Source organism: Dama dama, chromosome 5 (genome assembly GCF_033118175.1).
Source record: "Dama dama isolate Ldn47 chromosome 5, ASM3311817v1, whole genome shotgun sequence".
NCBI lineage: Eukaryota > Metazoa > Chordata > Mammalia > Artiodactyla > Cervidae > Dama > Dama dama.
The window spans coordinates 124464628-124491446 of NC_083685.1; the positions used below are offsets into that span (position 1 = coordinate 124464628).

Below are 26819 nucleotides of genomic sequence, written 5' to 3' on the forward strand. Positions count from 1 at the left end.
TGGGTCTTCGAGGGGCAGGGGCACAGAAAAAGGCTTTCCTGACCTACAGCAAAGACTGCCAAGAATGCTTTGACTCGTTCAGAGAGCCTTGCCTAACGTGCAGATTCCAGATTGGAGTCTGTTTGGGGAATAAACACTTGGTTTAGGAATACACCACCTTTTGGGCATTTTAGTATCCCAGGCAACCTCCCAGCCCAGCGCATGCGCCTCGCAGGGCTCTCGCGCAGTGTTACCATAGAGGCTCAAGGCTAGATCGTCAACCAGCGCAGACATTTTGGATCCTGGCAGGAAAAAGTTGGACAGGCTGACACCACTAAAAAGTTAGGCTGAACCGCCAAAGAACGTGAGAGCAAAAGAACCCCCGTGGGGGCGACAAGATCAAAGTGGCGAAACGAGTCTTTAATGCCTTCCTAGAAAAAAATAAGCTTGAGGAAAGTTGCCCAGCGCCCTGCCCTCATCTAAGATGGCGACCGTGCGGGCGCTCTAGCTGCGCCTTTCGGATTCCCAGAGGGGGCGGTGCCCTCGTCGCTATCTTTGAGGTGATCGACGGCGCAGGTTGCTTTGCTCTGTCGTCGCGCCTGATTCCTCAGCGAGTGGCCTTTGGTACAAAGGAGGTTGGGGGTCTCGAGACTCTCCCCCGCCGCCCCCCGCCTCCCCCGCCTCCCGTGTCGGTTTTCTCGGCGCCTTCGCTGCGCTGGCCTCGCGGCCGCCTCCGTCAGAACCGCTCCCGGGTGCAGCCCCTCGCGGGCCGGCTGTAACCGCGCCCCCGGGCCGGACGATGCCCAGGAAGCTGCTGCTGCTGCCCCCGCTCTCCGTGTCCTCCGCTTTCCGCGCCCCGCGAGCCTGCCCCGCCGCCCGCCCGGCCATGAACGCCGCCCGCACCGGCTACCGAGTCTTCTCTGCCAACTCCACGGCCGCCTGCACCGAGCTGGCCAAGCGCATCACCGAGTAAGGGGCGGGGGACGGGGATGTCCTAGGGGGCCCTTCCTTTCAGGGAGACCGGCCTTGCTCCTCTTCGCCTCCACATCCCCCGACCGGGGCGAGGGGTGATTTGGCCCCTTCATCCTGCCGCCCCCACCCCACCTTTGCAGCTGAAAACGCGTTGGGCTGGCCGACTTAACTGGCTTTTTCCCCAGCCCACCCTTCGGGTCCTTGGAGCGCCCGCCCTGCTTTCGGCTCCCCACCCCCACCCCCAGGTTAGAGCTTTGTGGGAGCAGGGGCGGCTCTGGGTTTGGCTCCTTTTCCCACGGTTGGAGTTGACCTCTGGATCTGATCGCCGCGGTTCCCAAGTCTCCCCACCCTGGGAGACGGAGGCCGGCACGTAGTTACAATATCTGGTGCAGTAGATGGGGGCGGCAGGGGGCGGCCTTGCAAGTGAAAGACCCCCGAGGCCCAAGATGCACGGACTGAAGCAGACGTGTAGGGGAGGGCTGTGAGAACAAGGCAACCCCAGGGGAGCAGATTTATCGCAGCTAATGATTGAAACGACAGGTCTAACCGTAGTCTGTAAGTCAGTTAGGTTCGATCAGTCTTAAGTCTGCTATTTTCACCTAAGGAAGCCTCCAGCCTCGAGTGGCCTTTGGGGTCTTAGGACCTTGCCCGTCTTGCCCCTGGGCAAGAGACTTGTTTTTCCTGAACTTCATTGGTAAAATAGAGACAGTTCTTCTACTGGACCCAGAACATTGTGAACATGAACCAAATAATGGTTCATGCGTTCAAGCGTCTAGCAGAGCAGAGGTTCATAGTGGCCCTCTGAATAATACATGCTTACTAAATGGCCTCTTTTCTAGTTGGCTCTTGTAGAGAGTTCCAGAGTCCTATTGTAGAGAAAGAACCTTCTGAGCCCTTTGCAAATAAAGTTGTTAAAAAAATAAATAAGCTTGTTTTTTAACTTTTAAATTCATTCTCACGTTTTAAACAACTTATTAGAGTACTGTGGGGGTTTCAGAGTTTATAAGTAATGGCATGAATATATTTTAAAATTCTAGATGAAAAATGTAGAAGAAAGGGGAAACTTTAGTGATATTATCTCAGTATTGGCTGTGTTCTTTTCAGTTAGTTTTAAATGAGATTAGAAGAGTGTAAAAAAACACACAGTCCTTTTGCAATCTACTACCTAGTTTCCATTTCTGACCACTGATTATTTGTCTTTCTTTTTGAGGCCAACTAAAACACTTAATTTTAAATATAAAGCTTGTGTTTGTTTATTTTGGGTCAGATTTGCCACAGTGACCTTGCTGAGAGAAACCAGAGAGGGGAGGGCAGAATTAAATAGTCAATGGTTTTGCCTTGGTCTTGTATTTGGTTCTTGAAAAAATTGTTCCAGAAAAGTTTTCAGTTTTAACCATTTTTAAGTGTGCAATTCACTGGCATTAAGTACATTCACAGTGTTGTGTGATTGTCAGCACTGTTCGTTTCTAGATCTTTTCCATCATTTCAAACAGGAACTCTGTACACTTTTAAGTACTAACTCCCCTTTATCCACCCCTCCCAGTCCCTGGTAACCTCTGTTCTATTTTCTGTGACTGTGAATGTTCCCATTCTAAGGTCCTCCTAGACATGGACTCATACAATATTTGTATTTCTGTGTCTGACTTTTTTACTTCGAATCTTTTTTTTTTCAATCAAGGTTTATCAATAATGTGGGCTTCCCTGGTGGCTCAGATGGTAAAGAATCTGCCCACATCCCTGGGTGGGGAGGATCCCCTGGAGGAGGGCATGGCAACCTACTCCAGTATTCTTGCCTGGAGAATCCCTGCGGACAGAGGAGCCTGGCCGGGCTACCGTCCGTGGGGTCGCAGAGTCAGACACAGCTCAGCCTCCGTGCTGTAGCGTGGACCAGAATCTCACCTCTTGTTAAGACTGAGTAAGACTGTTCTGTTGTGTACTTGGCTGGAGTGTTTTTAAACAGATTGCAGAACGTAAACAACAACCATTATCAACAGCCCTTATTTCACTCATAAAAATGGTAATACTGACCAATAAGAACTGAAAACAAACAAAACCCCCCCACCATTAATTCCTTTATGTCTACTCTCTTGTCTAGTCCTAATGTCTAGTTCTTGTGCATATTTCACTGTGTGTGTTAGTCACTCAGTCATGTCTTTGCGACCCCACAGACAGTAGCCCACCAGGCTCCTCTGTCCATGGAGGCAAGAATACTGGAGTGGGCTGCCATTTCCTTTTCCAGGGGATCTTCCTGACCCAGGGCCTGAACCTGGGTCTGCCTGCATTATAGGCAGGTTCTTTACCATCTGAGCCACGAGGGAAGCATGTTTCCTAGATTGTCTCAAAAATGAGTTTTCCACTTGGTTTGTTCTAATCGGGATCCAAACAAGATGCATACTGCGTTTGGTTAATGACACGGAAGTCTGATGCTTTTGACAGTTGAGGCATTTGCCTTTGGCTTGTGTTTTTTGAACTATTGCTGCTAACCACATGTTTATTTGGCATCAATTTTGCAAGACAATTATTATTCGAGAAATGATGGGAGTAGATGTTAAACTTTGGTTGTGGGCTCTTCCCAGTAAAGCAGTGTGTTACAGAATGGTGAGCGCTGGAAGCTGCTCATGGAATGACAGGATTTTTAGCTCTTAATGAGTTAAATTTTCTAAATTTTTTTTTTTTTTGTAAGAGAGTGCTGGTGTAGTTATTGTAGTCTTTTTGTTAAACACATGCCTGTGAACTGGAGTTTTTCTAAAAAGAGCCTTCATTCTTCTTTTTCAATTAATTTGTTTATTTTTTGGCTGAGTTATGCAGCATGTGGGATCTTAGTTCCCTGACCAGGAAGTGAACTCCAGTCCCCTTCATTGGAAGCATGACTTCTCTGATGGTCCAGTGGTTAAGAGTGGTTAAATGCTCCTAAAAGAGCTTTAATTGCTTTTTTTCTCCCTTTAGGCGTCTTGGTGCTGAATTGGGGAAGTCTGTGGTTTATCAAGAGACCAATGGAGGTAAGTTAAACTTCTTAAATGTTCTTTGTCCTTCAAGCTCCGTTTAATTGGCTGGCATGTTTTTAAAAGGCGAGTGTTACTCATATTTAACACAAAAAATCCGTTGCTCTTTAACAGTAGGGGTGGAAAGCTTTCATTACTTCTAAACCTTGACTTCTTATTTTCTCCTTAAGTCTTCTTTCCTGTTGTTCCAAGGTAATGCAAATATCTTGTCATTTTAGAATGAAAAAAGTGATGGAGGAGATTTTTCTTCCTTATTTTGTTGTATTTGATATATACTTTCTACGTTTATCTGTCTTACTAAGTCATGAAATGGTGTTAGGAGCCATCTGTACTAGATAGGTAATGACTTACTTTAAAAACCTCTTTGAATTAGTTTTATCTCTCATTTTTTCTCTCAAGTCTTGTCAAAGCTTACCCTGAGTTAGTCACCACTTTTTGTTGCCACCTGAGTTTTTTGTTCCGAACCAGGTGGAGGATGTGGGACTCTTCATTCCCAGCCCAGGGGTGGAACCCGCACCTCCTGCGGTGGAAGCCTGGAGGGCCATTGGACCGCCAGGGAAATCCCCTGCTGGGTTTCCAGGGAGAGCTGGAACATGAAATAATACTGCTTGAAGGCACTTTGTTGATAGCCGTGTTCCAGGAATAAACCCCCAGCTGGGAATTATTTTTGCAAAGTTGAAAGCCTTGGATTCATGTTTCTGTGTTTGCCCAGGAGATAATTAAGATGGAACTTATGTTTGGGGATCTAAAAAAGCAAAGTATCGGACAGTAATGTAAAGCGTACGTTCTGGAGTGTGTGCAAGTTACATCTGTGTTATAATTAACCCCCAGAAACCCTTAATCCAGTTTCCACACTCAACAGCTGTTAACTTGGTGACTTCAGAAGCTTTCCTGCCAGGGCAAGTCAGGAGATGCTTATTTTTGTTGTTGTTGTTAAACACATGCCTATGAACTGGAGTTTTTCTAAAAAGAGCCTTCATTCTTCTTTTTCAATTAATTTGTTTATTTTTTGGCTGAGTTGCGCAGCATGTGGGAATCTTAGTTCCCCAACCGGGAATTGAACTCCAGTCCCCTTCATTGGAAGTGTGACTTCCAATGAAGGTGAGTGCATGTAGGTGAGATAGCCTATTTAACAGTAACAGATTTGGTTCATTGTGATGGCATTTGGGGATCTCATTAATGAAGCATTCGAGGAAAGGAGGGAGGTTTAAGGAGGACCTTTTTCTCCATCTTCCCATCACTGTTCTAGGCCTCCTCTCTCTCTCTTGCTGTCAAAGTAGCTTCTTAACAGGTCTTCTTACTTACATTTTTAGCCTTTAGTTTGTTCTGCTCCCCTCCAACGGGTTATTTCCACAATGCAAACATTTTTTACTTATCTCTGCTTCACATTTTATAGGCCAGAGTTCAGTCTCCTTAGCAATCATGTTGGGGCCCTTTGGGACCTAGGTTCTGCCCATCTCAGCTGCTTCATCTTTCATCATGTGCATCAGCATGTCTTGTGTGCTCCGATTCAGGAATCCATTTGAAATCTACCTGCTTCTCTCTCTGCCTCCACTGCTGCTGCTCTGGTCCAGCGCACTGTCTGTCACTTGCCTGGACTCCTTAAAAAACAACCTAGATGGGGAACACATGTTAATCCATGGCTGATTCATGTCAATGTATGGCAAAAACCACTACAATACCGTAAAGTAATTAGCCTCCAACTAATAAAAATAACTGGGGAAAAAAAACAAAACCAACCTGGAGTGGCCTTCCCCAAGTAGCCTCTCCTGCTTTGCCACCATTCTCTTTACACTGTAGCCAGTGATCACACGGATCCCCCAGTGGTTCTCCTGTCTACTTTGGAATAAAATCCAGACTCTTGGGACGTCTGGTCTCAGTTGGCTCCCTGCCCTCCTCTCTTATCTCCTTCTCCTCTTTCAGTCTGTTTCCAGATGCACAGTGACACCCCCTCTGCTTGGTACCCCCTGCCCCCGCTGTCCCACACTTTCGTTCCCACTACATGGTCCAGCCTGCGGTGAGGCCATCGTTCCCAGGCCTGTTTCTCCTTTCTCGTGGCTGGGCTTTGTCCTATACATTGTCCTGGAGTGTTTGCCAGTCTCTGGCATTGCATTGTCTCTCCTAGGTCAGTCTTCCCCTTGGTCCATGTCCTCCTCTTTGGGACCCCAGCTCAGGGCCTGACACAGAGGAGACCACGGCTTTGTTAAAAAGAATAATAAGGATATTAACCTTTGGCCTCTTTAATTGCTGAATACTTTTCCCTGAGCATCTTGTGTTTATTTAGTGATGGATTGTCTTTTCTGGACCCTGAGATTTTACATAGACCTGATTATTGCTTTTGCCTTCTAGTCTATTTTTGGCTTATTTTCCCCTGAGCTTGACTTTTTTTTTTAACATCAGTACATGTCATTCCCAGATCTACTAAGAATTTATTTTGGTGCACTAAGTGAAGTGTCGATTTCCGTTCAGTTCAGTCGCTCAGTCGTGCCTGACTCTTTGCGATCCCATGGGCTGCAGCACACCAGGCTTCCCTGTCCATCACTAACTCCCAGAGCTTGCTCAGTCTCATGTCCACCCAGTTGGTGATGCCATCCAACCATCTCATCCTCTGTCGTCCCCTTCTCCCGCCTTCAGTCTTGCCCAGCATCAGGGTCTTTTCCAATGAGTTGTTGTTTAAATTCCCCTTTACTCCCTCCAAGTGTTGGTTTAGATTCCCCTTTACTCCCTCCGATTGCTGCCCAATTCTTACAGCATTCTTTTTTTTTTGTTTCTTCTTACAGCATTCTTACACCATTCTTACAGCATGAAGTACTTTTCCTTAAAACTATAGAACATTTTTATTTTTCAGAAACAAGAGTTGAAATAAAAGAATCTGTTCGTGGCCAAGATATTTTCATTATACAGACAATACCCAGGTAAGAGCACGACTTTATCCCTTTTCCTCTAAAAATCTTAGTGATGTAACTTGCTGTCTCTTCGTGTGAACTTCAGTATTTTCTAAATTGTAAATGTGTTTGCATGTTGACTGCTTTCTAAACATGATGTATATGTATGCATTCGCGTGTATACAGACACACACGTTCGGTCTTTTGGAATTCTTCCCATGATTGTCACACTGTACTTAACTGCTGTGTGTTTACTTGATCATCTTTTCCAAGCTTGAAAATCCTCAAGGACAAAATATCCTCCCTCCGTTTGCCAGGGTCTGTCTGTTCAGCTCTACTGAAAGCCTTTGTTGTTGTTAAATGCAGTGCATAGCCTCTCTGGTTCGTGTCCACTGAGGCCGGTTTTTGCACTGCGTTTAATTTTGCACGGTGGACGGTTCCCCCCACATCGTCTCTATCGCAGATACCATCTACTCCTTCTCTCCAGGCAGGACAGGCCCTGGGAGAATCCTGGCATACCTGAGCGTGAACTTCCCTGTGGGGTCATCTCCTCTCAGCCCCTCACTGGGAATGGGGTTGGTGTCTTTGAAAAATCCAGACCTTCACGTCTCGATCAGATTAGTTCCTGAGACTGTGTGAGTAATAAGCAGGGCGCTGGGTGCCAGCAGCGTGCGGGCGCTTTACATGTGTCACTTTTAATCCTTGGGTGTCAGTTCCACGTGGCGACTCTTGTTTGGCCTCTGTGATTCTGAGATTTATAATAAGAAATATGGATTTGGTCTTCCTGTCCTGGCGCAGAGCTCCTAAAACTATTGGAACTTCCTCCTTGAGAAATAGCAATCAAAGTATCTCCATAATTCAGAACAAGCCCCTTTCAGTTACCCCTGAGTTATGTTAACGCAGGGAGTTTTGGAAATCCCCTGGATAAACCCAGGGTGGGGGCTGGTTCCTAGGGGTACCAACCTTGTGATGAGAGGGTGGGTGCCTTCAACCTGGCCCCCGTGACCTCTGGGGAGGAGTTGAATGCATCTCCAGTGGCCAGTGATTTGATAACTTGTGCTGGTATCATGAAGCCTCCATAAAACCCCCAGAAGGCCTGGGTGTGGAGAGCCTCTGGGTTGGTAAAGATGGGGGTGCTTGGAGGTGGGTGCACTCAGCAAGGGTGGGGACGCTCTGCACCCTTCTCCCATACATCATGCAGGATCTTCGATCCTCGACCAGGGATCAAACTCGTGCCCCCCTGCAGTGGAAGCACCAAGGCCTAACCATTGGGCCTCCAGGGAATTCCCTGAGTTCTTTTATTATTATTATTAATTTGCTCTAGCAAACTAATCGGAGCTGAGGAGTGGATCCTAGGAACCTCTCAATTTATAGCACGTTGGTTAGACAGGTGACAGTCTGGACTTGCCCGTATCTGAAGTGAGGAAGGGCGGTCTCATGGGACTGGGCCCTTAAGCTGTGGAATCTGTTGCTATGTCTAGAGAGAGACAGTCAGAATTGAACTGAATTGTAGGACACCCAGGTGGTATCCCCAAGATTCTGAGGATTGCGTATGTATGGGAAAACCCCTACACATTTGGTGACCAGCAGTATTCAGTGTTGTGAATGTACAGAGAAGGAAAAAGCCTTTTCCTTACAGTCCCCTCTGAAGGGATTGAGAAAGCTGGGCCTGAAGGAAGCTGAGGACCACAGGGTCATGGAGAGAGTGATCTGAACTCTAGTAGAAAGAGTTTCCTTGTATAGTGATAACTGGTAGCTACTAAGTATTTTAATATTTTTTCTGAATATAGGAGTAATAATCATCTCTAAAAACACAGGCTTTATAGAAACGTGTATCAGAAAATAAAAATTCCCCAGCCCTCATCCACCCGCCTAGTCTTCTGAGATAACTAGTTTAAGTAGGTATTCATTCCTCTCTGTTGGATATGTACAAACAAATTTAGGCTCCATAATTCAGGTGATCCTCAAAACCAAAATAAAAGCCATTTTAATTTGTCTGAGTGGTTCAGATTTCAAAAGGGTGTGTAACGAGGCCCGCCTCTGCCCTCAGCCACTCCACTTCCCTCCCTGAATGTGGCAAGTGTCATCAGGTTCCTAGGCATCCTTTCAGAGACTCTGCATGTTCAAGCAGTTGCGTATATGTTTTTCTTAATTTTTTACATAGAAGGAGCCTGATAGGGAGTTCCCTGGCAGTCTGGTGGTGAGGACTGTACCCTTCTACTGCAGGGGGTACGGGTTTGATCCCTGGTTGGGGAACTAAGATCCACGTATCATATCAACATAGAACGAGCCACCTCATCTTTTAAAGATTCAGATTTTGAAACAGCCACAGACTTACAGAGGACTTGCCTGTGCAGTGCAGCCACTGAGACAAACTTGCCAGTCTGACATCTCCCCACCCCCAAACACTGCTCAGTGTGTGGTTCCTGCAAAGGAGAGCTTCCTCTCTCTCTCTCTCTCTCTTTTTTGTTTCCTGCACCACATGGCCTGTGGGATCTCAGTTCCCCAACCAGGAATCAAACCCGGGTCCGTGGCAGTAAAAGCTCGAGTCTTAACCACCGGACCACAAGTTAGTTCCCAACGAGGGCATTCTGTACCACCACAGTCAGGATACTGAGACCTCTGTGTCGTTACCGCCTAAACCTCAGACCCCATCCCCAGTTGTCCGCTGTCCCCCAGGGCTCTTCCTGGCTCAGGTGGTGCTCACTTGTCGTGTATCTTACCTTCTAGACAGTCTGGAACTGTCCCTTAGTCTTTCCTTGACTTTGGAAACTTTTGACGCTTTTGGAAGATGTTGACACTTTGGCCAGTTGATTTTGTTGCGTGCCCCTCAGGATAGGCAGTTTATTTCTTGGTGGCAGGAAGTTGTGCTTTATCTAATTATTGGTTTCCATATCATGGTAACCAAGAATGCAGTAGAAATATTAATACATGCAATCCAGGGTGAAGTTGGGACAGTACTATAGACTGAACTTTATAATGTGCACGTGTTTTCCAGGGGGAGAATAAAATAAACATGGAAAAACATGTTGGTTAATAGCTTACTGGGAAATATTTTTTGTTTGTTTGTTTTTTCTACTCATGCTTAGGATATTTGAAATTTAACCAAAGGAAGAGGTAGGGAGCAGTCCTCGGAGTTACAATGGAGAGAGTGAATCTTATAGAATAACATGACAGTAATTTTACATACTCACCATGTGGAAAGGCTTCTCTTTGAAGAAGCAGCACAGATACACGTGATGCTTTTAGAAACCAGAACCCTGTCCTGAAGATGGTGCGGTTCCCTGTGTGTACTTGTTTTGAGATTATTTTAGAAGCCACCGTTGTCTTCCCTGTGGTTCAGTTTGGTGGTATCAAAGCAAAAACACCTTCCCTGGACAGTTCCTGTATCTTTCAGGATGATGGGGATGGGAGAGGAAATTTGGAGAAAAGACAAAGAGAATGTGTGTGGGTGTGGATCCCATGTAGAGTTATTGGGTTTGTCCCAATAAACAGTATAAAACAACATTCTATTGCCTGACTTCGGAATATTTGAATGACAACTAAATTTAGTTAATTTAGTGGGGAATTTAGTTTTTTAGTCCTATCTGCCATACATGGTTATATAGATTGCCGATTGGTGCAAAATGTACAGCCTAAAAGTTGCAAGTTAGGTTTTATTTGAGGACCTTACTGAGGACTATAGCCTTGGAGCCTGTCTAACAGATGGAGCTAAGGAACCACTCTGATGAGGTAAGAGAGGAACCCCGCAGGATATGTGTGAGGTATTTTCCAGGTGGGGGCGGAGTGGGGGAAGTGAAGCATCAGAAGATTATTGCTGATCACAAAGCAGAGACATCACAATGATTTTAGTGCTTTTCTGTACTTGGGAAGACAAGGATTTTTGGTCATTGAAATTAGCCCTTAGGTATGCATCTGTTTATCTAGGGCCTGTTACCCAAAGCCTAGAGAGCTGCTTGTTTTTCTCCATCCTGAATTCCCCTCAGGGATTGACTCTGGTGGAAGTCAAGAGGTGTCCTGGGCAAGGGATGCAGGGAGGGGTCCAGAGCTTTCAGCCGCTCTCCCCCCAGCTCTCCAACACCTGGAAGTTCTCTGAACCCCCTCCTTTTGGGTTTTTACAGAGGCTTCATTACAAAGGTATGACCTATTAAATCATTAGCCTTTGGTGATTGATTGAATCCACAGGGTAGGGTTCAGTCACGGGGTAGGACTGAAAGTTCAACTTCTCTAACAGTCGTGTGTCTCCCAGGCAACCAGTCTCCTCCTTCAGGTGCAGTCCGAAAGTCACCTCATTAACATAACGAAGGACACCTTTACTGTCTCAAAGCTTAGGAAATTCCAAGGGTTTCCAGAAAGCCTGAAATGGCAGCCAAATAGGCGTTCCTTACAGTCAGTCACACTGTCACAGGGGGTCCTCGGGAGCTCCCAGGTGCCCTGAACACCGGAGCCAGTGAGCTAGGTGGGGAGCTTTACCAGCTGTTGTTTGGAGGACAGTGTTTTATGTCACACCTTCTAGTTTGCTGATGTAACTGTTGGTGTTTAGTCGCTGAGTCATCTTAAGTGATCTCTTAAGTCCATCTCTCTGCGGCCCCATGGACTGTAGCCCGCCAGGCTCCTCTGTCCGTGGAGTTTCCCAGGCAAGAATATTGGAATGGGTTGCCATCTCCTTCTCCAGGGGATCTTCCCCACTCAGGGATTGAACCCACGTCTCCTGCATTGGCAGGCAGATCCTTTACCACTGAGCTGCATGAGATGACTCATTAAAAGAACATGACAGCTTACTCGCTGCAAATGATGAATTGTTGGAGGTGGAGGTGGCGCACGTCCTGCTCCCTGACCCTGTTCTCAGTACTTCCATCTGTGGTGCTGGTCTGTCTTTGCAGTTTTAACTGATATGTATAGACTATGTCCTTACCTCGCACTCATTTTTTGCCCATTGAAAATGAGAGAGCAATAAAAGCCAAGGTTAATGTAAGATGTGATAGTCTTAGGGAAGAGAAAAAGAGTTGGTAAACAGTTAAGATTGTTCTACTTAGAGATTACGGGCACTAGCCAGAATGTCGGAGAAGGCAATGGCACCCCACTCCAGTGTTCTTGCCTGGAAAATCCCATGGATGGAGGAGCCTGGTGGGCTGCAGTTCATGGGGTCGCTAAGAGTCAGACACGACTGAGTGACTTCCCTTTCACTTTTTGCCTTCATGCATTGGAGAAGGAAATGGCAACCTGTTCTAGTATTCTTGCCTGGAGAATCCCAGGGACGGGGGAGCCTGGTGGGCTGCCGTCTGTGGGGTTGCACAGAGTCAGACACGACTGAAGTGACTTAGCAGCAGCAGCCAGAATGTGCTGGGAACAGATAAAGCAGAAGCTGCCAGCCAGTTTCTCTTGGCCCTGCTAGCCCACACAGTAACTGCCTGGTATCCAGTTTGTCCGGCGTCCCTCAGAGAATGGGTAAAGCCGCTGTGACAAAGGCCCTTTTGTTCCCTTCCTGACCAAAAGGGGGTGGGGCATGGGAGGCTTTCCTTAGCCTTGATCTAAAGAATGTTGAATCCCCTGGTGCATAGGTCATTAGAAAACAGAAAAAGTAAAAAAAAATAAAAACGGAAAAAGAAAAAAAATAAAAACCTCATGGGAGAGATTAGTAATTAGTGGAAAGAAAATTACTCTGAAATCAAGGCTTCTCCAAAACTTTTGTTCCTCTTGTTACACTCAATGTCTTACCATCTGGCCCTCCTTTGTGTGGTGTCTAAACCTTGTGGCCTATGGTTATGTATTGTAAATGCTGTCACAAAGACAGCTGAAAACCCATGACCCAGACAGATATCCTTCTGTTTAATTAACTTCAACTCTCAACATCTTGTTGGCATTGGGATCTGGTGTAAGAAACCACCACGTCCAGTGAAGCTTTTTCAATGCCACACACTGCACCACACCAGTGGAAGATTAAGAAAGCTTATCTAACGTCAACAAGCAGTCTGTATGTGGAAGAGGCTTTTGATAGAGGGTATATGATGCCTGATGTTTAGAGACGGACTCCTGAGTTACCTACATTCTATACTGAGTGCCGAGCCGGCTTCATCTCAATCCCCAGAGCCCACAGGCATCCCTTGAGGTGATCTGTTGTGGGCGGGGAGCTCTCCTCTGGGCTGAAGGATCAGAAGGGGAAGGGGACATTCTTAGCTGAGTTAACGTGCTCCTCCTAGGGACAAATGATTCCAAGGGTGATGGTGGGGGAGAGCCAAAGGATCCCCCCCCGCAACAAGATGAGGTCAGCCTCATTTACCAAGTTATCTCCCCACCGACACAGTACGTGATGCAAGGTGCTCAGTAAGTATTTGGTAAATGGATGATGCAGGATGAAAATTGTTGAAGAGTGTGGAAAACTGACCAAGTATTATGGATTCCTAAGTGTTAGGTTGATACAAATGTAATTGCGATTTCAGACCATGAATTTTAAATCATTATAACTGGGCTCAAACACATTTTTATTATAAAATAGGAACCATTAAAATCAACACATTTTTGCCAGAGGAATAAGTTGCCGGGAATAAGTTGGTATATTCCAGTAGTGTAAAAATCTGTACTTCGGGATTCTACAAACTCTTGGAAAGCATTTTCTTCTGCCTTCTGCTGGTTGTGGAAACATTTTCCCTGCAAAAAGTTGTCAAGATGATTGAAGAAGTGGTAGTCGGTTGGCGAGAGGTCAGGTGAATGTGGCGGATGAAGCAAAACTTTGTAGCCCAATTCATTCAACTTCTGAAGCCTTGGTTGTACAACCTATGGTTAGGTGTTGTCATAGAGAAGAATTGGGTCCTTTCTGCAGCCCTAGCTGCAGGCGTTGCAGTTTTTGATGCATCTCATCGATCTGCTGAGCATACTTCTCACATGTAATGTTTTGCCAGGATTCAGAAAGCTATAGTGGATCAGACTGGCAGCAGACCACCAAACAGTGACCTTGACATTTTTTTGGTGCAAGTTTGGCTTTGGGAAGTGCTTTGGAGCTTCTTCTCGGTCCAGGCACTGAGCTGGTTGTCGCCGGTTGCCGTATAAAACATACTTCTCATTGCATGTCACAGTCAGTCCAGTCGAGACATGGTTCATTGTTGCTGCAGGGAGAAGACAGCATCTCACAATGACGGCGTTCTGATTTTTCGGTCGCCTCATGAGGCCTGTGCTCAGAGCGCTCTCACCGCTTCAGTTTGCCTCGAAGGCTGTGTGGTCGCAGCCGTTGTGGAGTTCTTTGGCGACTTCTTGTGTAGTTGTGAGGATCAGCTTCGGTGATGCTCTCGGTGGTTTGTTGTCAGCTTCCGATGGCCAGCCACTGCGCTCCTCGTCCTCGAGGCTCTCGTCTCCTTTGCAAGACTCTTGAACCACCGCCGCCCTGTGGTTAGCCAGTTCCTGGGGCCAGTGCATTGTTGATGTTGCTAGTTGCCCCGCTGCTTTATAATGCATTTTGAACTTGAATAAGAAAATCACAGGAACTTGCTTTTTGTCTAACGTCATTTCCCTAGTTTAAAATAAGTATAAAATACACAGTAATAAGTTACTAGCAAAAAAACACAAAGTGAGAAACGTGCATTAAAATGATGTATAATATAACCACATTTATTTAAGGAAGTATTCCAAAACAGCGAAGTTAACAATGCAAAACCGAAATTACTTTTGCACGAACCTAATAACCTTGAAAGTGGTTGATAAATGTCTTGTTATGATTATACCAAAAGGTTGTGTGTTTTCTGACCTTTTGATGCCAGACATGGGATGTTGGAAATATGAGGGAGAAGAAGATTCCAGTTCATTTCAGAGGAAGGAAATGATAATTGGAAAATATGCAACCTGTTAGCAGTCCAAAAGGAATCTCTTAGTTGACAGTTGCATCTTGAAGTTGAGCCCAGAATCAACTCTGCCTACCCTGTGGGAGGAGTAAACATAGAAGCTTATGACTGAACCTTGAAATAGTCATGAAGAGTCCAGACTGCAGAGGGGAGGTAGGGAGTCCCCCCAGTGAACATGGGTGCGGAAACGGTGTCAGAGGGAAAGGGCGTCTTTGCATCCGTCCCTCCCAGGTGCATAGGTGTGAATATAAACTGGAAGAGACGAGGGGAAGCAGCCTGACAGTCCTTCAAGCTAAAAAGCATTTCATGATGAGTATTTCATTCGACCACTTATTCAACAGTCATTTGTTAAGTTTCTGCTGTGTTGATGGCAGGCCTCTCCATTTTGATCAGGTGATTCAAGAACTGAAGAAATAATCCAGGGATTTCCCTGGTGGTCCAGTGGTTAAGACTCTGCCTTCCAAATCAGGGGTGCAGGTTCAGTCCCTGGTCAGGTAACTGAGATCCTACATACCACAGGGTATGGCCAAAAATTAACATAAATAAGTAAAACTTTTCCTTTTTTTTTTTTTTGTAAAGTATAATCTGAAGAGCCTGTTCCTCACTTGGGTGGGAACTCGGACATGGGAAATGATCTTCTTTATCTTGGGAAGGCAAGGGAAATACACTCCTAATGCCAAAGAAAGGGTGTTTGAGGACACTTGGACAATCCCAAGAAGAGTTGGGAGGAGGCTAGAGAGGATTGAACTTTGGAAGGTCATCCTGAAGGATTTCAAGGCCCTTTAAGAGCAGAGCCCTACCTGCTACTTGATCAGTCTTGGCAAAGGGTGGCACTCAGCATTCATTAAAATTTGGAAATAGCCTTTCCTTTGAATACCTTTCAGATTCACATTTCCTTCTTTGTCTGTCTGGGTTATCTTTGTATCCCAGGTGGCTCAGTGGTAAAGAATCCGCAGCCAATGCAGGATCCACAGGAGGTAATTCCTGGGTCAGGAAGATTCCTGTGGAGAAGGAAATGGCAGCTCACTCCAGGATTCTTGCCTGGGGAATCCCATGGACAGAGTAGCCTGGTAGGCTATGTCCATACCCTTTTGCCTGGTAGGCAAAGGGTCTGATACAACTGAGCGACTAAGCACGCACATGAATCTATGTATCTCAGGGAAAGAAGGGATGGGGGAGATTTTTGGAAATTAACTTCCAAGACCTTCCTGCCCTGCTTACCCTTCTCTCCACCTGAAAAAAAAAAAAAAGACCAAATTCTTTCAGCTAAGTGGAAGGGCTTGTGGATTTCCCATGGTGTTCCCAGGAAAAGGAGGTGCCAGCACCCTGGCCTGAGTTCAGATCCTGGGGATGGTACCAGCAGGTGTGGGCTAACTGGTCATCCGCAGTCAACATCTGCTTCACCTGCCACTCCCATGACCGTGTCATTGACAAGATCCAGGCAGAGATGAGTGTGGATGATGGTGCTGTGAATGTCAGTAACCTCAGAACTAGAATTCACTCAGCTCAACAGAAAATCGAACCAGCTTCCTCCTCTATTCAGGAGGTGCCATCCTAAGCTACTGAGACGATTCACATTAACACCCATCTTGGCAACCCAGGTCAGGTTGCTGGGATTGAGATCCTTGCCAGGGGTTAATAAATGACATTAATCCCAAAGGACAAACCATCTGTTTCAGAGACGTGAACACGGCTGTGATGGAGTTGCTGATCATGGCGTATGCGCTGAAGACCGCCTGTGCCAGGAACATCATTGGCGTCATCCCCTACTTCCCCTACAGCAAGCAGAGCAAGATGCGGAAGAGGGGCTCCATTGTGTGCAAGCTCCTGGCATCCATGCTGGCAAAAGCAGGTGAGTGCGGCCCGCGCCTGGGGCCCCACACCGGCAGTTAGGACCCTCCCCCGGCCAGGGTAGTCCATACCCCACCAGCCATAGGTGGTTGGTGGTTACCTGTTTCTCTGAGCATTGTTGGGTAGTTTCTTTGTCTTGCTTGTTTTTGCATAATTCTGGTTAGGGATCCGTGAGTTTAGGTGTACATTTTTTTTCCTCTTTGTCCCACTTCAGAGTGACCTTGTCTGCTTCAGGATTCTTTTCTCTTAACTTGGACTTTTTCCACATTCTATGTCCTAGTCATCATCACTGAAATTTTAGCTGACCATCTTGGCATTCGGCTGTGATCTTTTGAGCTTCGGTCTAGATTTGTTTAAACCTTAGCTACCAAGGGGCTCAGTGATAAAGAATTCCCCCCTGCCAGTGCAGGAGCCACAGGAGACGTGGGTTTGATCTGATCCCTGGGTTGGGAAAGTCCGTTAGAGGAGGAAATGGCAACCCACTCCAGTATTCTTGCTGGAATAATCCTGTGGACAGAGGAGCCTAGCGGGCTACAGTCCATGGGGTCACAAAGAGTCAAACGCAACTGAGCACAAAATTGAGTGTATGTACATAGTAGTAAAACTGGGTTTTTCTTTTACCATTTCTTCAGCTTACATACTCTCTTCTCCCTCCCTGGTTGTCCTTCTGTATAGCAGATCATTTCATCATATGTTTTTATAGTGACATACTTTCTGTTCAATGTAATAACCTTTCAGTTGTTGGGATTTTATTTGCTTCATGTTTATTTAAAAACTCAAATATAGGTCTGAGTCCTCAGAAACATATTTGAATTCCATTCTTTAAAAATGTGTAATGTTTTTGGAAAGAACAAGTAATTCTGGTTCTTTCCAAAGAACCAGAAATTTTGCTCTGGAAATTTTTCAGTGAGCTTGGCCACTTGCCATGAATGTACATTTTCTTTTGTTTAGCACTGTTGATTATAAAAGTATGTTTTCACTGTTTTTCTATAAGCGTACTTCCTAACCCGTTCTCTTAGGATATAACACAGATTTTTCCAGACTCTTCAGTGTCTTATCCTTGTGTTTTGTGGTTTCTTTCTTTCTAGTATATATATATTACTTTGCTTTTGCTTTCTTGTTCCTTCTTCATTTATCTACAACCCTTCAACATTTCTTCCTAGATTCTTTAATCAAGGCCTTACTTGTTTTTTACATCTATTTTTGCTCCAGTATTTAATGCCCTATTCATATTTTTGCTTCTGCCTGATTTTTCTTTCTCTAGTTTTCAGGCCCAGGCTAATGGTTAGAGTAGAAGAAAGCACTGTTTTTTCTAGGTTTAGTTTTCTAATCCGTGTGGAAGTTTATAGGCTTCTTTACATCAGGCTTAGCATTGTCTTTACTAAGTTTTGTTAAGATTGCAAATAAGGTATAGAACCAGCGCACTTGTTCACAGTACCCCCTGCCTTCTATTAGGAAGCAGGCATTGGGCGCCTAGTTTGTGTCCACTGTAGCCGTCAATTTGTAGGGGTGAACTTTGTAATTTTGTGTTTTAAAATTTCAGGTTTAACTCACATTATCACTATGGATCTTCATCAAAAGGAAATACAAGGCTTTTTCAGCTTTCCCGTGGACAACCTTAGAGCCTCACCTTTCCTGCTTCAGTATATCCAGGAAGAAGTGAGGAGCACCAGCATATACCCCCTTGTCCTCAAAACAGACCCCATGTAGTTCTTCTCTGGTACCAGGTTTCCATATTGAAAGGCACAAAGGGTGATCACATGATCTCTTGCTGAAGTCTTAATGCCTGAGGCAGCCAGCCAGGGTCAGCGTTGAGGCACAGAGGATCTTTTATTTTTTAAAGACATTAAAGACAGAGTTCCTTCTAAGTATCTTTAGCCATTTGCTTACATTTTTTAAAATGAAGGTTTTAAGAATTGTTTTTTATCTTCTTGATGTAGCCTACTTTGGCCATGATGCTAATTGATAGGGATTAAAAAATGGTCACTGTGTGAATTGAGATTCTAGCATACTTATTTGCTAATATGGATCATTTTTATAAGAGGAAAAAAGATGTAATGCCAGCACCCAAGTATTTTTGTTTATTTATTTTTTGATATCTTTTCAGTATTTTCTTATTTTTCCTCCAAATCTAGATTCCAAATTACAGAAATGCAGTCATTGTAGCTAAATCGCCTGATGCTGCAAAAAGGTAAATAAGCTAGACACACTCATCGCTTTCGGGTGCTTCTGAAGTCAAAATGGGCTGTGTTAGGATCCGGGGTCTGTCTGTATACAGCCTGTGAAAGCTCACGAGTCCAGCTTTCCCCCAAGTCACTGTCATACTCCAAACCACAGCTTTACTTCTGGTCTCCAAATAACATGCGTGGTTCTTGGAATTACTCAGTTTTCCCTTGGGAGAAAACGAAGTCCTTCGAGTTCTCAGCAAAAGGAAAACAGGAATGCCACAAGCACCTTTCAGGCAGTGGTTTTTGAGATCTTTTTGAACAGAATTCTGAAGATGAGTGACTTCCCTGGCAGTCCAGTGGTTGAGACACTGAGTTTCTACTGCGGGGGTCTCAGCTTCCCTCCCTGGCTAGAGAACTAATATCCTGGTGTGACAGGCAGCCAAAAAGTAGAGAAAAAAACAACCAAAAAGCAGCTAAAGATGAATGTGAGGCTGTTGGGCAAAGAGTAGAACCAAAATGACCAGAGTCAGATGCCAGCCCACTTCCCACCTTGGGGTCCTCTTGAGACGTTTGCATTCTGGCCCAAGCCTCATATTGTGACTTGCAGAAACAGTTACTTTGCGTGTCCCTAAGAGGTGGACTGGTATTTTCATTCTGTGATTAATGAAGTGATGAAAAAGCCACGCTTGGGTCTTCCTTCCCATGCATCTCACCCTCTCCCGTTGGCTTCCTCTCAGGGCCCAGTCGTATGCAGAGAGGCTGCGTCTGGGCCTGGCTGTCATCCATGGGGAGGCCCAGTGTGCGGAGATGGACATGGACGATGGCCGCCATTCCCCGCCGATGGTCAAGAACGCGACTGTCCACCCAGGGCTGGAATTGCCGTGTAAGATCAGCTGTGTCTTTATTCTGTTTGTAAATCGAAGACAGTTTTGAATAGTATGAATTGCTAGGAGTTCATTCCTACATGGATGTATTCTGGTATTTTTTTTTTTACAAGTTTGAAATTTTATTTCTTTTTTTAGTATTATTACAGGTTTTAGATTTTCTTTCTTTTTTTAATATTAATATGATTTAAAAATTACTTTATATTGGAGTATAGTTGATTTACAGTACCGTGTTAATTTTGAGTGTGTAGCAAAGTGGTTTAGTTATTTGTGGTTGTTGCTGTTTAGTTGCTAAGTTGTGTGTCTGACTCTTTTGTGACCCCGTGGACTGTAGCCCACCAGACTCCTCTGTCCATGGGATTTCCCAGGCAAGAATACTGGAGTGGGTTGCCATTTCCTTCTCCAGGGGATCTTCCTGATCCAGGGATTGAACCTGCATCTCCTGAATTGGCAGGTGGATTCTTAACCACTGAGCTACCAGGGAAGCCTAGTTTAGTTATTATATCTATTACACATATTACACACATATCTATTCTTTTTCAGATTCTTTTCCCTTATCCGTTATTACAGAGTATTGAGTAGAGTCCCCTGTGGTATACAGTAGGTCCTTGCTGACTGTTTACATACAGTAGTGTATATATTAACATATCTGTTAATCCCCAACTCCTAACTAATTTATCTCCCTTCACACCTCTCCCCTTTGGTAACCAAAAATCTGTTTCCTAAGTCTGTGAGTTTGTTTTGTAAATAAGTTCATCTGTGTGCTTTTTTAGATTCCGTTTATAAGTGACATGCTATCTTGGTATTTTAAAATAATTGAATGGTATTACAGTGGTTTCGCCTTTCGTGAAATATTTTGTTACACACATTTGTAGGCATCGAGGACAGTAGAGCTAATATGGGTAGCACTTGGTTTTCCAAGAGTGTGAAATAATTTTGCCTTTAGTAAAAAGTTGTATGTATAGTGGCATGAAATCTTAAGCATTTGTATTTTGGTAAGATGGGTGATGGCGCTTTCCAGGTGGTGCTAGTGGTATAGAACCTGCCTGCCGATGCAGGAGACTTAAGAGAAACGGGTTGGATCCCTGGGTCAGCAAGATTGCCTGGAGGAGGGCATGGCAACCCACTCCAGTATTCTTGCCTGGAGAATCCCGTGGACAGAAGAGCCTTGTGGGCTACAGTCTATAGGGTCACAGAGCGTCAGACATGACTGAAGCGACTTAGTACACTTGCACACAAGATGGATGTTGGCAAGCATTGGTCAAATATCAGGCTTTGGTGATCAGGTAACTAGCATTTATTTTAGTGATGTAGCTCGTTTGACCTGATACCTAACTTTTTTGTTTTTAGTAATTTATTTGTTGATTTATTTTTGGCTGTGCTGGGCCTTTGTTGCTGCATGGGCTTTTCTCTACTTGTGACCAGCAGGGGCTACTCTCTAGTTTGGGTGCTAGAACTTCTCCTTGCGGTGGCTTCTCATGTTGCAGAGCACGGGCTTAGCTGCTCTGCAGCATGTGGAATCTTCCCAGATCAGGAATCAAACCCATGTCCCCGGCATTGGCAGGCGGATTCTTAACCCACTGCACCACCAGGGAGGTCCTGTGGGGGCCTATTCTCTGGATGCTGTAATGAAGTCTGTCTCTTTTAATCGCCACCAAATTACGTTTTGAGTTTGTGCTGCTCCCAAAGCCACTTATGAGCAGGGACTGAGCGTACCAGGAGTGAAGCTTTTGTTGTCTTAGTCTTTTTTTTTTTAGGCCTCAACCCTAGCCATGCCTATTTTTCATTTCAAACTGATAGAATTTTGGGAGGGAAAGGGAAGCTTACCAAAGAGTCAACAGGAGCATCAAACTAGAGCTGAGTTTCTGTTGTGGTCTGACAGGAGAGACTAGCTTGCAGTCTTTTTCTTTTTTTACAGAGAATGGTCACGAAAGGGACCACATCTCTTTAAGAATTGGGGAGGCCAGCATAACCACCTACCCACATGGTTTAATTTACAGACAGGATTTTTTTTTTTTTTTTTTTTTTGAAATTTACAGACAGGATTTGAGGAAGGTTTTTCTGATGTTGGTGGTTTACTTCCTCCTCTTTTAGGTGATGCTTATATGCAGAGCCTTTGTGACTGCCCAAATTCAGGAAATTGCTCTTGTTTCCGGGATGGGAAATCAGGAAATGTCTGTTGAAGTTTGCCAGTAATGTAGTGTTGGATTTCAGCCTGGCTGGTTTGCTGGTACACGCGGAGGGACACCTCTTCTTTCAGGTTTATAGCACCTGTCGAGAGGAGTCAGCTCTGGTGGAAGGCCTGCCGATAATCACTAAACTGTAGAATGACCCTGAGTTTAGCCTCTTCCCCTTCCCTCACTACTCCTACAGTAGATATTTCAGATTTAAAAGAAGCTTTCCAAGACTTCTCCTGTGGTCTAGTGGTTAAAGTCTCCACACTTCCAGTGCAGGGGGGCACAGATTGGGGAAGTGAGATCTTGCATGCCATGCAGAGTGGCTGAAAAAAATTAAAAAGCTTTCCCCCAAAAGTAGGATGTCTGTTCTGAAATACTTCTGCCCCCTCAGTTTACTGGGGCCTCCCTGGTGGCTGAGCAGTGAAGAATCTGCCTGCAGGGCAGGAGCCTCAGGAGACGCGGGTTCATCTCTGGGTTAGGAGAGTCCCCGGGAGCAGGCCACGGCGACCCCTCCGGTATTCTTGCCGGGAGAATGTCCCCATGAATAGAGGAGCCTGGCGGGCTGTAGTCCATGGGGTCGCGGAGTCGGTCAGGCCGCAGGCCCAGTTTACTAACCCCCTTTTCAAAGTGAATTCCTCTGTCCCTTCTGCATCCTGTAGTTTGCTTTGTATTCGGGGTGGGCCTTTTTCACATGTAAATTTTGTAGTAGATAAGAAGCCTCAACTTTAAGGACCAGTTAAATCAGGAAAAGATGATGGACTTGTGATTATTGTCTTCAGCTTCCTAATTTTCAGGAAACTGATTATGTCAGTGGTGTAGCTATTTGATAGTGAGGTTACATTCTTTGTCCCAGGAAGGTCACCGTGGAAGAAAATGAAGTCAAGCCAGCTCTTTGACAGCATTTCCCTGTTTACTTTCTAAGCGGCATTTATTTACATACATACAGAGTGTGTCTGTTCTGAGTGGCATTGTGGTAGGGCTGCTTCTCTGTACCAGTGAGCTCTTTCTCGCTCTGCTCCTCCACCCTCCATCTGGAGGCCCCCGTGCACCCAGCGTGGTCTGGGTCTTGGGCACACAGGGCCACTGAGCCCTTGAAACGAGGTTGGTCCCAACTGAGAATCACCACATGTGGAGAAGGCACACCAAATAAGAAGACAGTGATGAGAAAAAAAAGTCTCTAATAAAGGTGCATATCAATTATGTGTCAAAATGATAATATGTTAGGTATACTGAGTACAGGAAAAACCTGTGAATTTCATCTGTTTCTTTTTGCTTTGTGATGTGGGTATGGAAAGTTTAAACTCAGCTTCCTTGCTGGTGGACGGTGCTCCTCTAGATAACCCATCTCTGAGAGGCCTCAGGTTGACTAAGGGGAATCCATACATTTTTAAATTGTCTGTCCAGGCTCTGCCACCCATTCCAGGGAATGTGATGTGATGACTTCATTCACCTAGTGACCCTTGGCTGACTGGGATCTTGTGATTTGTTTTGCTTTCCTAGTGATGATGGCCAAGGAGAAGCCGCCCATAACGGTAGTTGGAGATGTGGGAGGACGCATCGCGATCATAGTGGTAGGTCACCGTCTCCCGTCCTGGGCAGACCTTGTAGCAGGTGTCCATCTTGGGATGGGTGTCCGGTGATGATCGTACATTTAAATGGATCCGTCTGGCCTTGAACCCCCTAGAGCAAGTAGCAGAAACTTTTAAACCAGATGAACAGGTATCGTTATTACAACTTACACACGTAAAATGAGCACAGTAGTAGCACCTGTAAGTAAATTCAGTTCCACAAATAACCTTGTCTTCAGGGCCCTGGGTTCTATCAAACCAGCTGACCCCGCTCCCCTCACCCTTAAGTCTGTGGGCCGTGAAGTGAGCTAGACGGCCCTTCCACTTTCACCAATGAGAACATGTGTCTCCTTTGTTGCTTTAACACAGTACCTGTGCTCCCAGCTCTAAACTGCCTCTGCTGGGCCACAGGATGAGACCTTTACTATGGCTTGCTTCATTGCTCTGTTCCCATCAATTAGCTTTCTCTTGGGCAAACAGTAAATGAGACACTGGCTATGTGGTTTTCATCAGAAGTTTGAAATAGATAGGGAAAGGAATCTTGGGAGATCTCCTGAGCTGAAGCAGAATGTCACGCTGTAAGGCTTTGCCGCGCTCTGCTCTGAAGTTCAGTCCGCGCGGCTCTGTTGCCGCTGCCGAGGGCTGTTCAGTCCTGTCTTTGACCCGGGCGGATGGCTCCGTTCTTCCATTGGACACCCTCGGAAGCAAAGTGCAGAGAGGCACACGTTTACAGATGGGGGTGGAGGGACCTCCTTGAGCCCGAGCGTGGGTCTGTCCGCAGGATGACATCATCGACGACGTGGAGAGCTTCGTGGCCGCTGCGGAGATTCTGAAGGAGAGAGGCGCTTACAGGATCTACGTCATGGCCACACACGGCATCCTGTCCGCAGAGGCCCCCCGTCTGATCGAGGAGTCCTCCATCGACGAGGTCTGTCTGCTCTTTTTGAGGTTTTAAATCTTTATTTTATACGGAAAGAGCTAACATTATTTCCATGTAAGGTAGACGTCCTGGGTGAGCCATTCAGGGAAGTGCACTTAGCCTAACTTAGAGGTCTGTCTGCTCCTGAGTCTTGATTTGCTGCTCTGTCTTCTGTGGATAGTTCAGTGGCTCAGTATCACTTCCTCCCTCTCCAAAGGACTGAAATCATGCTTTGGGTGGCTAGCCATCTGGGTAGATGTCAGATTTACAGTTAGAAATATGGGCTTCCCTGGTAGCTCGGCGGTAAAGAATACACCTGTGGTGCAGGAGCTGCAGGAGACACAGGTTCGATCCCTGGGTCAGGAAGATCCCCTGGAGCGGGGCATGGCAACCACTCCAGTATTCTTGCCTGGAGAATCTCATGGACAGAGGAGCCTGGTGGGCTGCAGTCTATAGGGTTGCAAAGAGTCGAACATGATTAAAGTGACTTAGCACACATGCGTGCGCAGTTAGGAATATGTCTATTTTCATAAAGACTTGCTCTCTGTACTTTAGTATAATTTGTATTTCAGTATAATTTCATTCTAAAGTAGCATTTCTCTCAAGACCTAAATTCTTCCCTAATAGGAAGGTTTCTTGCAGAGCTAGGTCTCACCCTATCATTTCTGCATACATAGACCAAGACCTCCATAAGCTTCTCTTTTGAATCCCTTCCCTTGAATGTAAACCTTCCCTTGTGTAGTGTTGGTTTAGTTTGTAAAAACATACCCTGTGAAGTAAGGTTTTGTAGTTTGAAACTTGGTCTGTGGGTACCAAATGTTAGATACACGTTTCCAAGTGACCACCTCAGGCCACACAACATCAGTGACAGTGTTTATTTTCCATTACTGCGTCAACCAGGTGGTGGTGACGAATACTGTCCCTCACGAGGTGCAGAAGCTGCAGTGTCCCAAGATAAAGACTGTGGACATCAGTCTGATTCTTTCTGAAGCAATCCGGAGAATCCACAACGGGGAGTCCATGGCGTACCTCTTCCGGAACATCACAGTGGACGACTAGCTCTCGCGGTTGCCTGGGCCCTAGAACTCCTAAGGAAAACATGTGAAGAGCAGTGCCATCAATTATGTACACGGTGTTTCCTTTCAAGGGAGGCAGATGGTTTCTCTTGCCACGTTTGGTGGGTAGGAGGCATTAAGATAGTCCAGGGGACAACAGGGATCGTGGGGGAGTGGCCTCAGCTGTCTGCTGTCACCATCCTGTCTCTTAAAAAAAGTTAGATGCCTTCCTGAATAGAATCTGAAAATCTTGCTGGTGTTGAAAGGGAGTGAAAGGCAGATGAAACCCTGACCCTCTTAACGTTCATTCAGTTGTTTCCACCGCAGGACACATCCGTGTTAATGTTGAACTCGGTTAGGGAAGCTGAGGACCGTTCCTGTTCCATTTGTCGTCTCGCCGGTCAGCTTTCTCCAAGTCTTTTCTAGAGAATCCTATTTTTCTTTAAGAACCCGCTTGCCAACAGCCAGTGAACAACGTTGCATTGGTGGTGGTGCTCCTAGCGAGGACTTCACATTAGCAAGTCACGCTTATCTCTGGGTCCCTGCGTTGCTCTTAAATTGCAAATAAAAGAATTTGCTGTGTTGTTAGTGTCTTCACTGCAGAGCTGCCCACTCCTGCCCTCTGTCCAGACGCTGCAGAAGCCAGTGCCTTGAATGCAGGACGGCCCAGGTCCATGGCTGTCCCCAGCCCTGGACAGACGTGCCCCTCTGCACATTCCATCCCCTTCCCCTCATGTTCCCTGAAGTTAAATTCTTGTTGAATAAGTGAATGTTTGAATATTGATATCTGAATATTTGAATGTTCAATATTTGAAACCTAGGTGGTAGTTATTTTAATAGACCTAAACTGTACTTTTCCCCTGTGTGCTAGGTGACATTTAGGTTGGTTGCGTTACTTAGGACTGCACTTCATTTTTCTGCCAACATTTAAAATGACACAATCCTGATTCTGTTATAGTTGACATCTTATTTGTCAGGCAGGCCTTGCTGCAAGTGCCACGTAGACTTTTTCTAGTCTGATCCAAGTCAGAGCTGAATGAAACGGGAGGAAACAGTGTCCGCCTGGAAATGAACTGCAGTTGCTCATTTGTTCTGTTGGTTCCTGAGATTAAATAAACACCGATTCACTTACTTGTACCATTGCATTTCTCTGCGGGGAAGTTTCCTGGACATTCTTCTCCCTTTCCTAACAGCTAGGAAAGTTCCCCAGCCCACCGTGGAGACTTGAGCACATTCCCTTTCTCAAGCACACAAAAAAGTTGCCTTCTGTTAAGAGTCCAAGTAGGAGGATCTTGAGAAAAGAACTTAATTGTGAAATGATCCCCGTGGTTGTAGAGGAAGTGTCGTGGACTGCCGTTACTCAGCAGACTGGTTTTGTCCTGGAGGTTGGGCCAATGACCCTTCCCGGGTCTCTCTCATCAGCTGTCAAAGGGGAGGTTTGGACTCGAAAGCCAAGGTCCTTTTCAACCCAAATTCCATTTATACTTCCAGTGAGTGTTTTCTGTGTCTCCAGGAGATTTTAAAGGT

General features: G+C 45.6%; 1 protein-coding gene across 1 annotated transcript; it reads left to right on the plus strand.

Annotated features, from left to right (window-relative positions):
- Positions 1–581: 581 nt before the first annotated feature.
- On the plus strand, positions 582–26423 carry PRPSAP1 (phosphoribosyl pyrophosphate synthetase associated protein 1). The gene is made up of 10 exons (XM_061144760.1): positions 582–948; positions 3898–3950; positions 6802–6868; positions 16350–16522; positions 18065–18180; positions 18657–18712; positions 19427–19572; positions 23251–23321; positions 24100–24246; positions 25138–26423. The coding sequence occupies exons 1-10, from the start codon at positions 779–781 to the stop codon at positions 25294–25296; spliced, it is 1158 nt and encodes a 385-aa protein (XP_061000743.1). The 5' UTR covers positions 582–778; the 3' UTR covers positions 25297–26423.
- Positions 26424–26819: the final 396 nt, after the last annotated feature.

Coding starts and splice junctions, on each gene's coding strand:
- PRPSAP1 (XM_061144760.1), top strand. CDS start 779: ATGCCCAGGAAGCTGCTGCTGCTGCCCCCGCTCTCCGTGTCCTCCGCT. Junction 16,523..18,064: donor ATCCATGCTGGCAAAAGCAG/GTGAGTGCGGCC, acceptor TTAAAATTTCAG/GTTTAACTCACATTATCACT. Junction 19,573..23,250: donor CCCAGGGCTGGAATTGCCGT/GTAAGATCAGCT, acceptor TTGCTTTCCTAG/TGATGATGGCCAAGGAGAAG.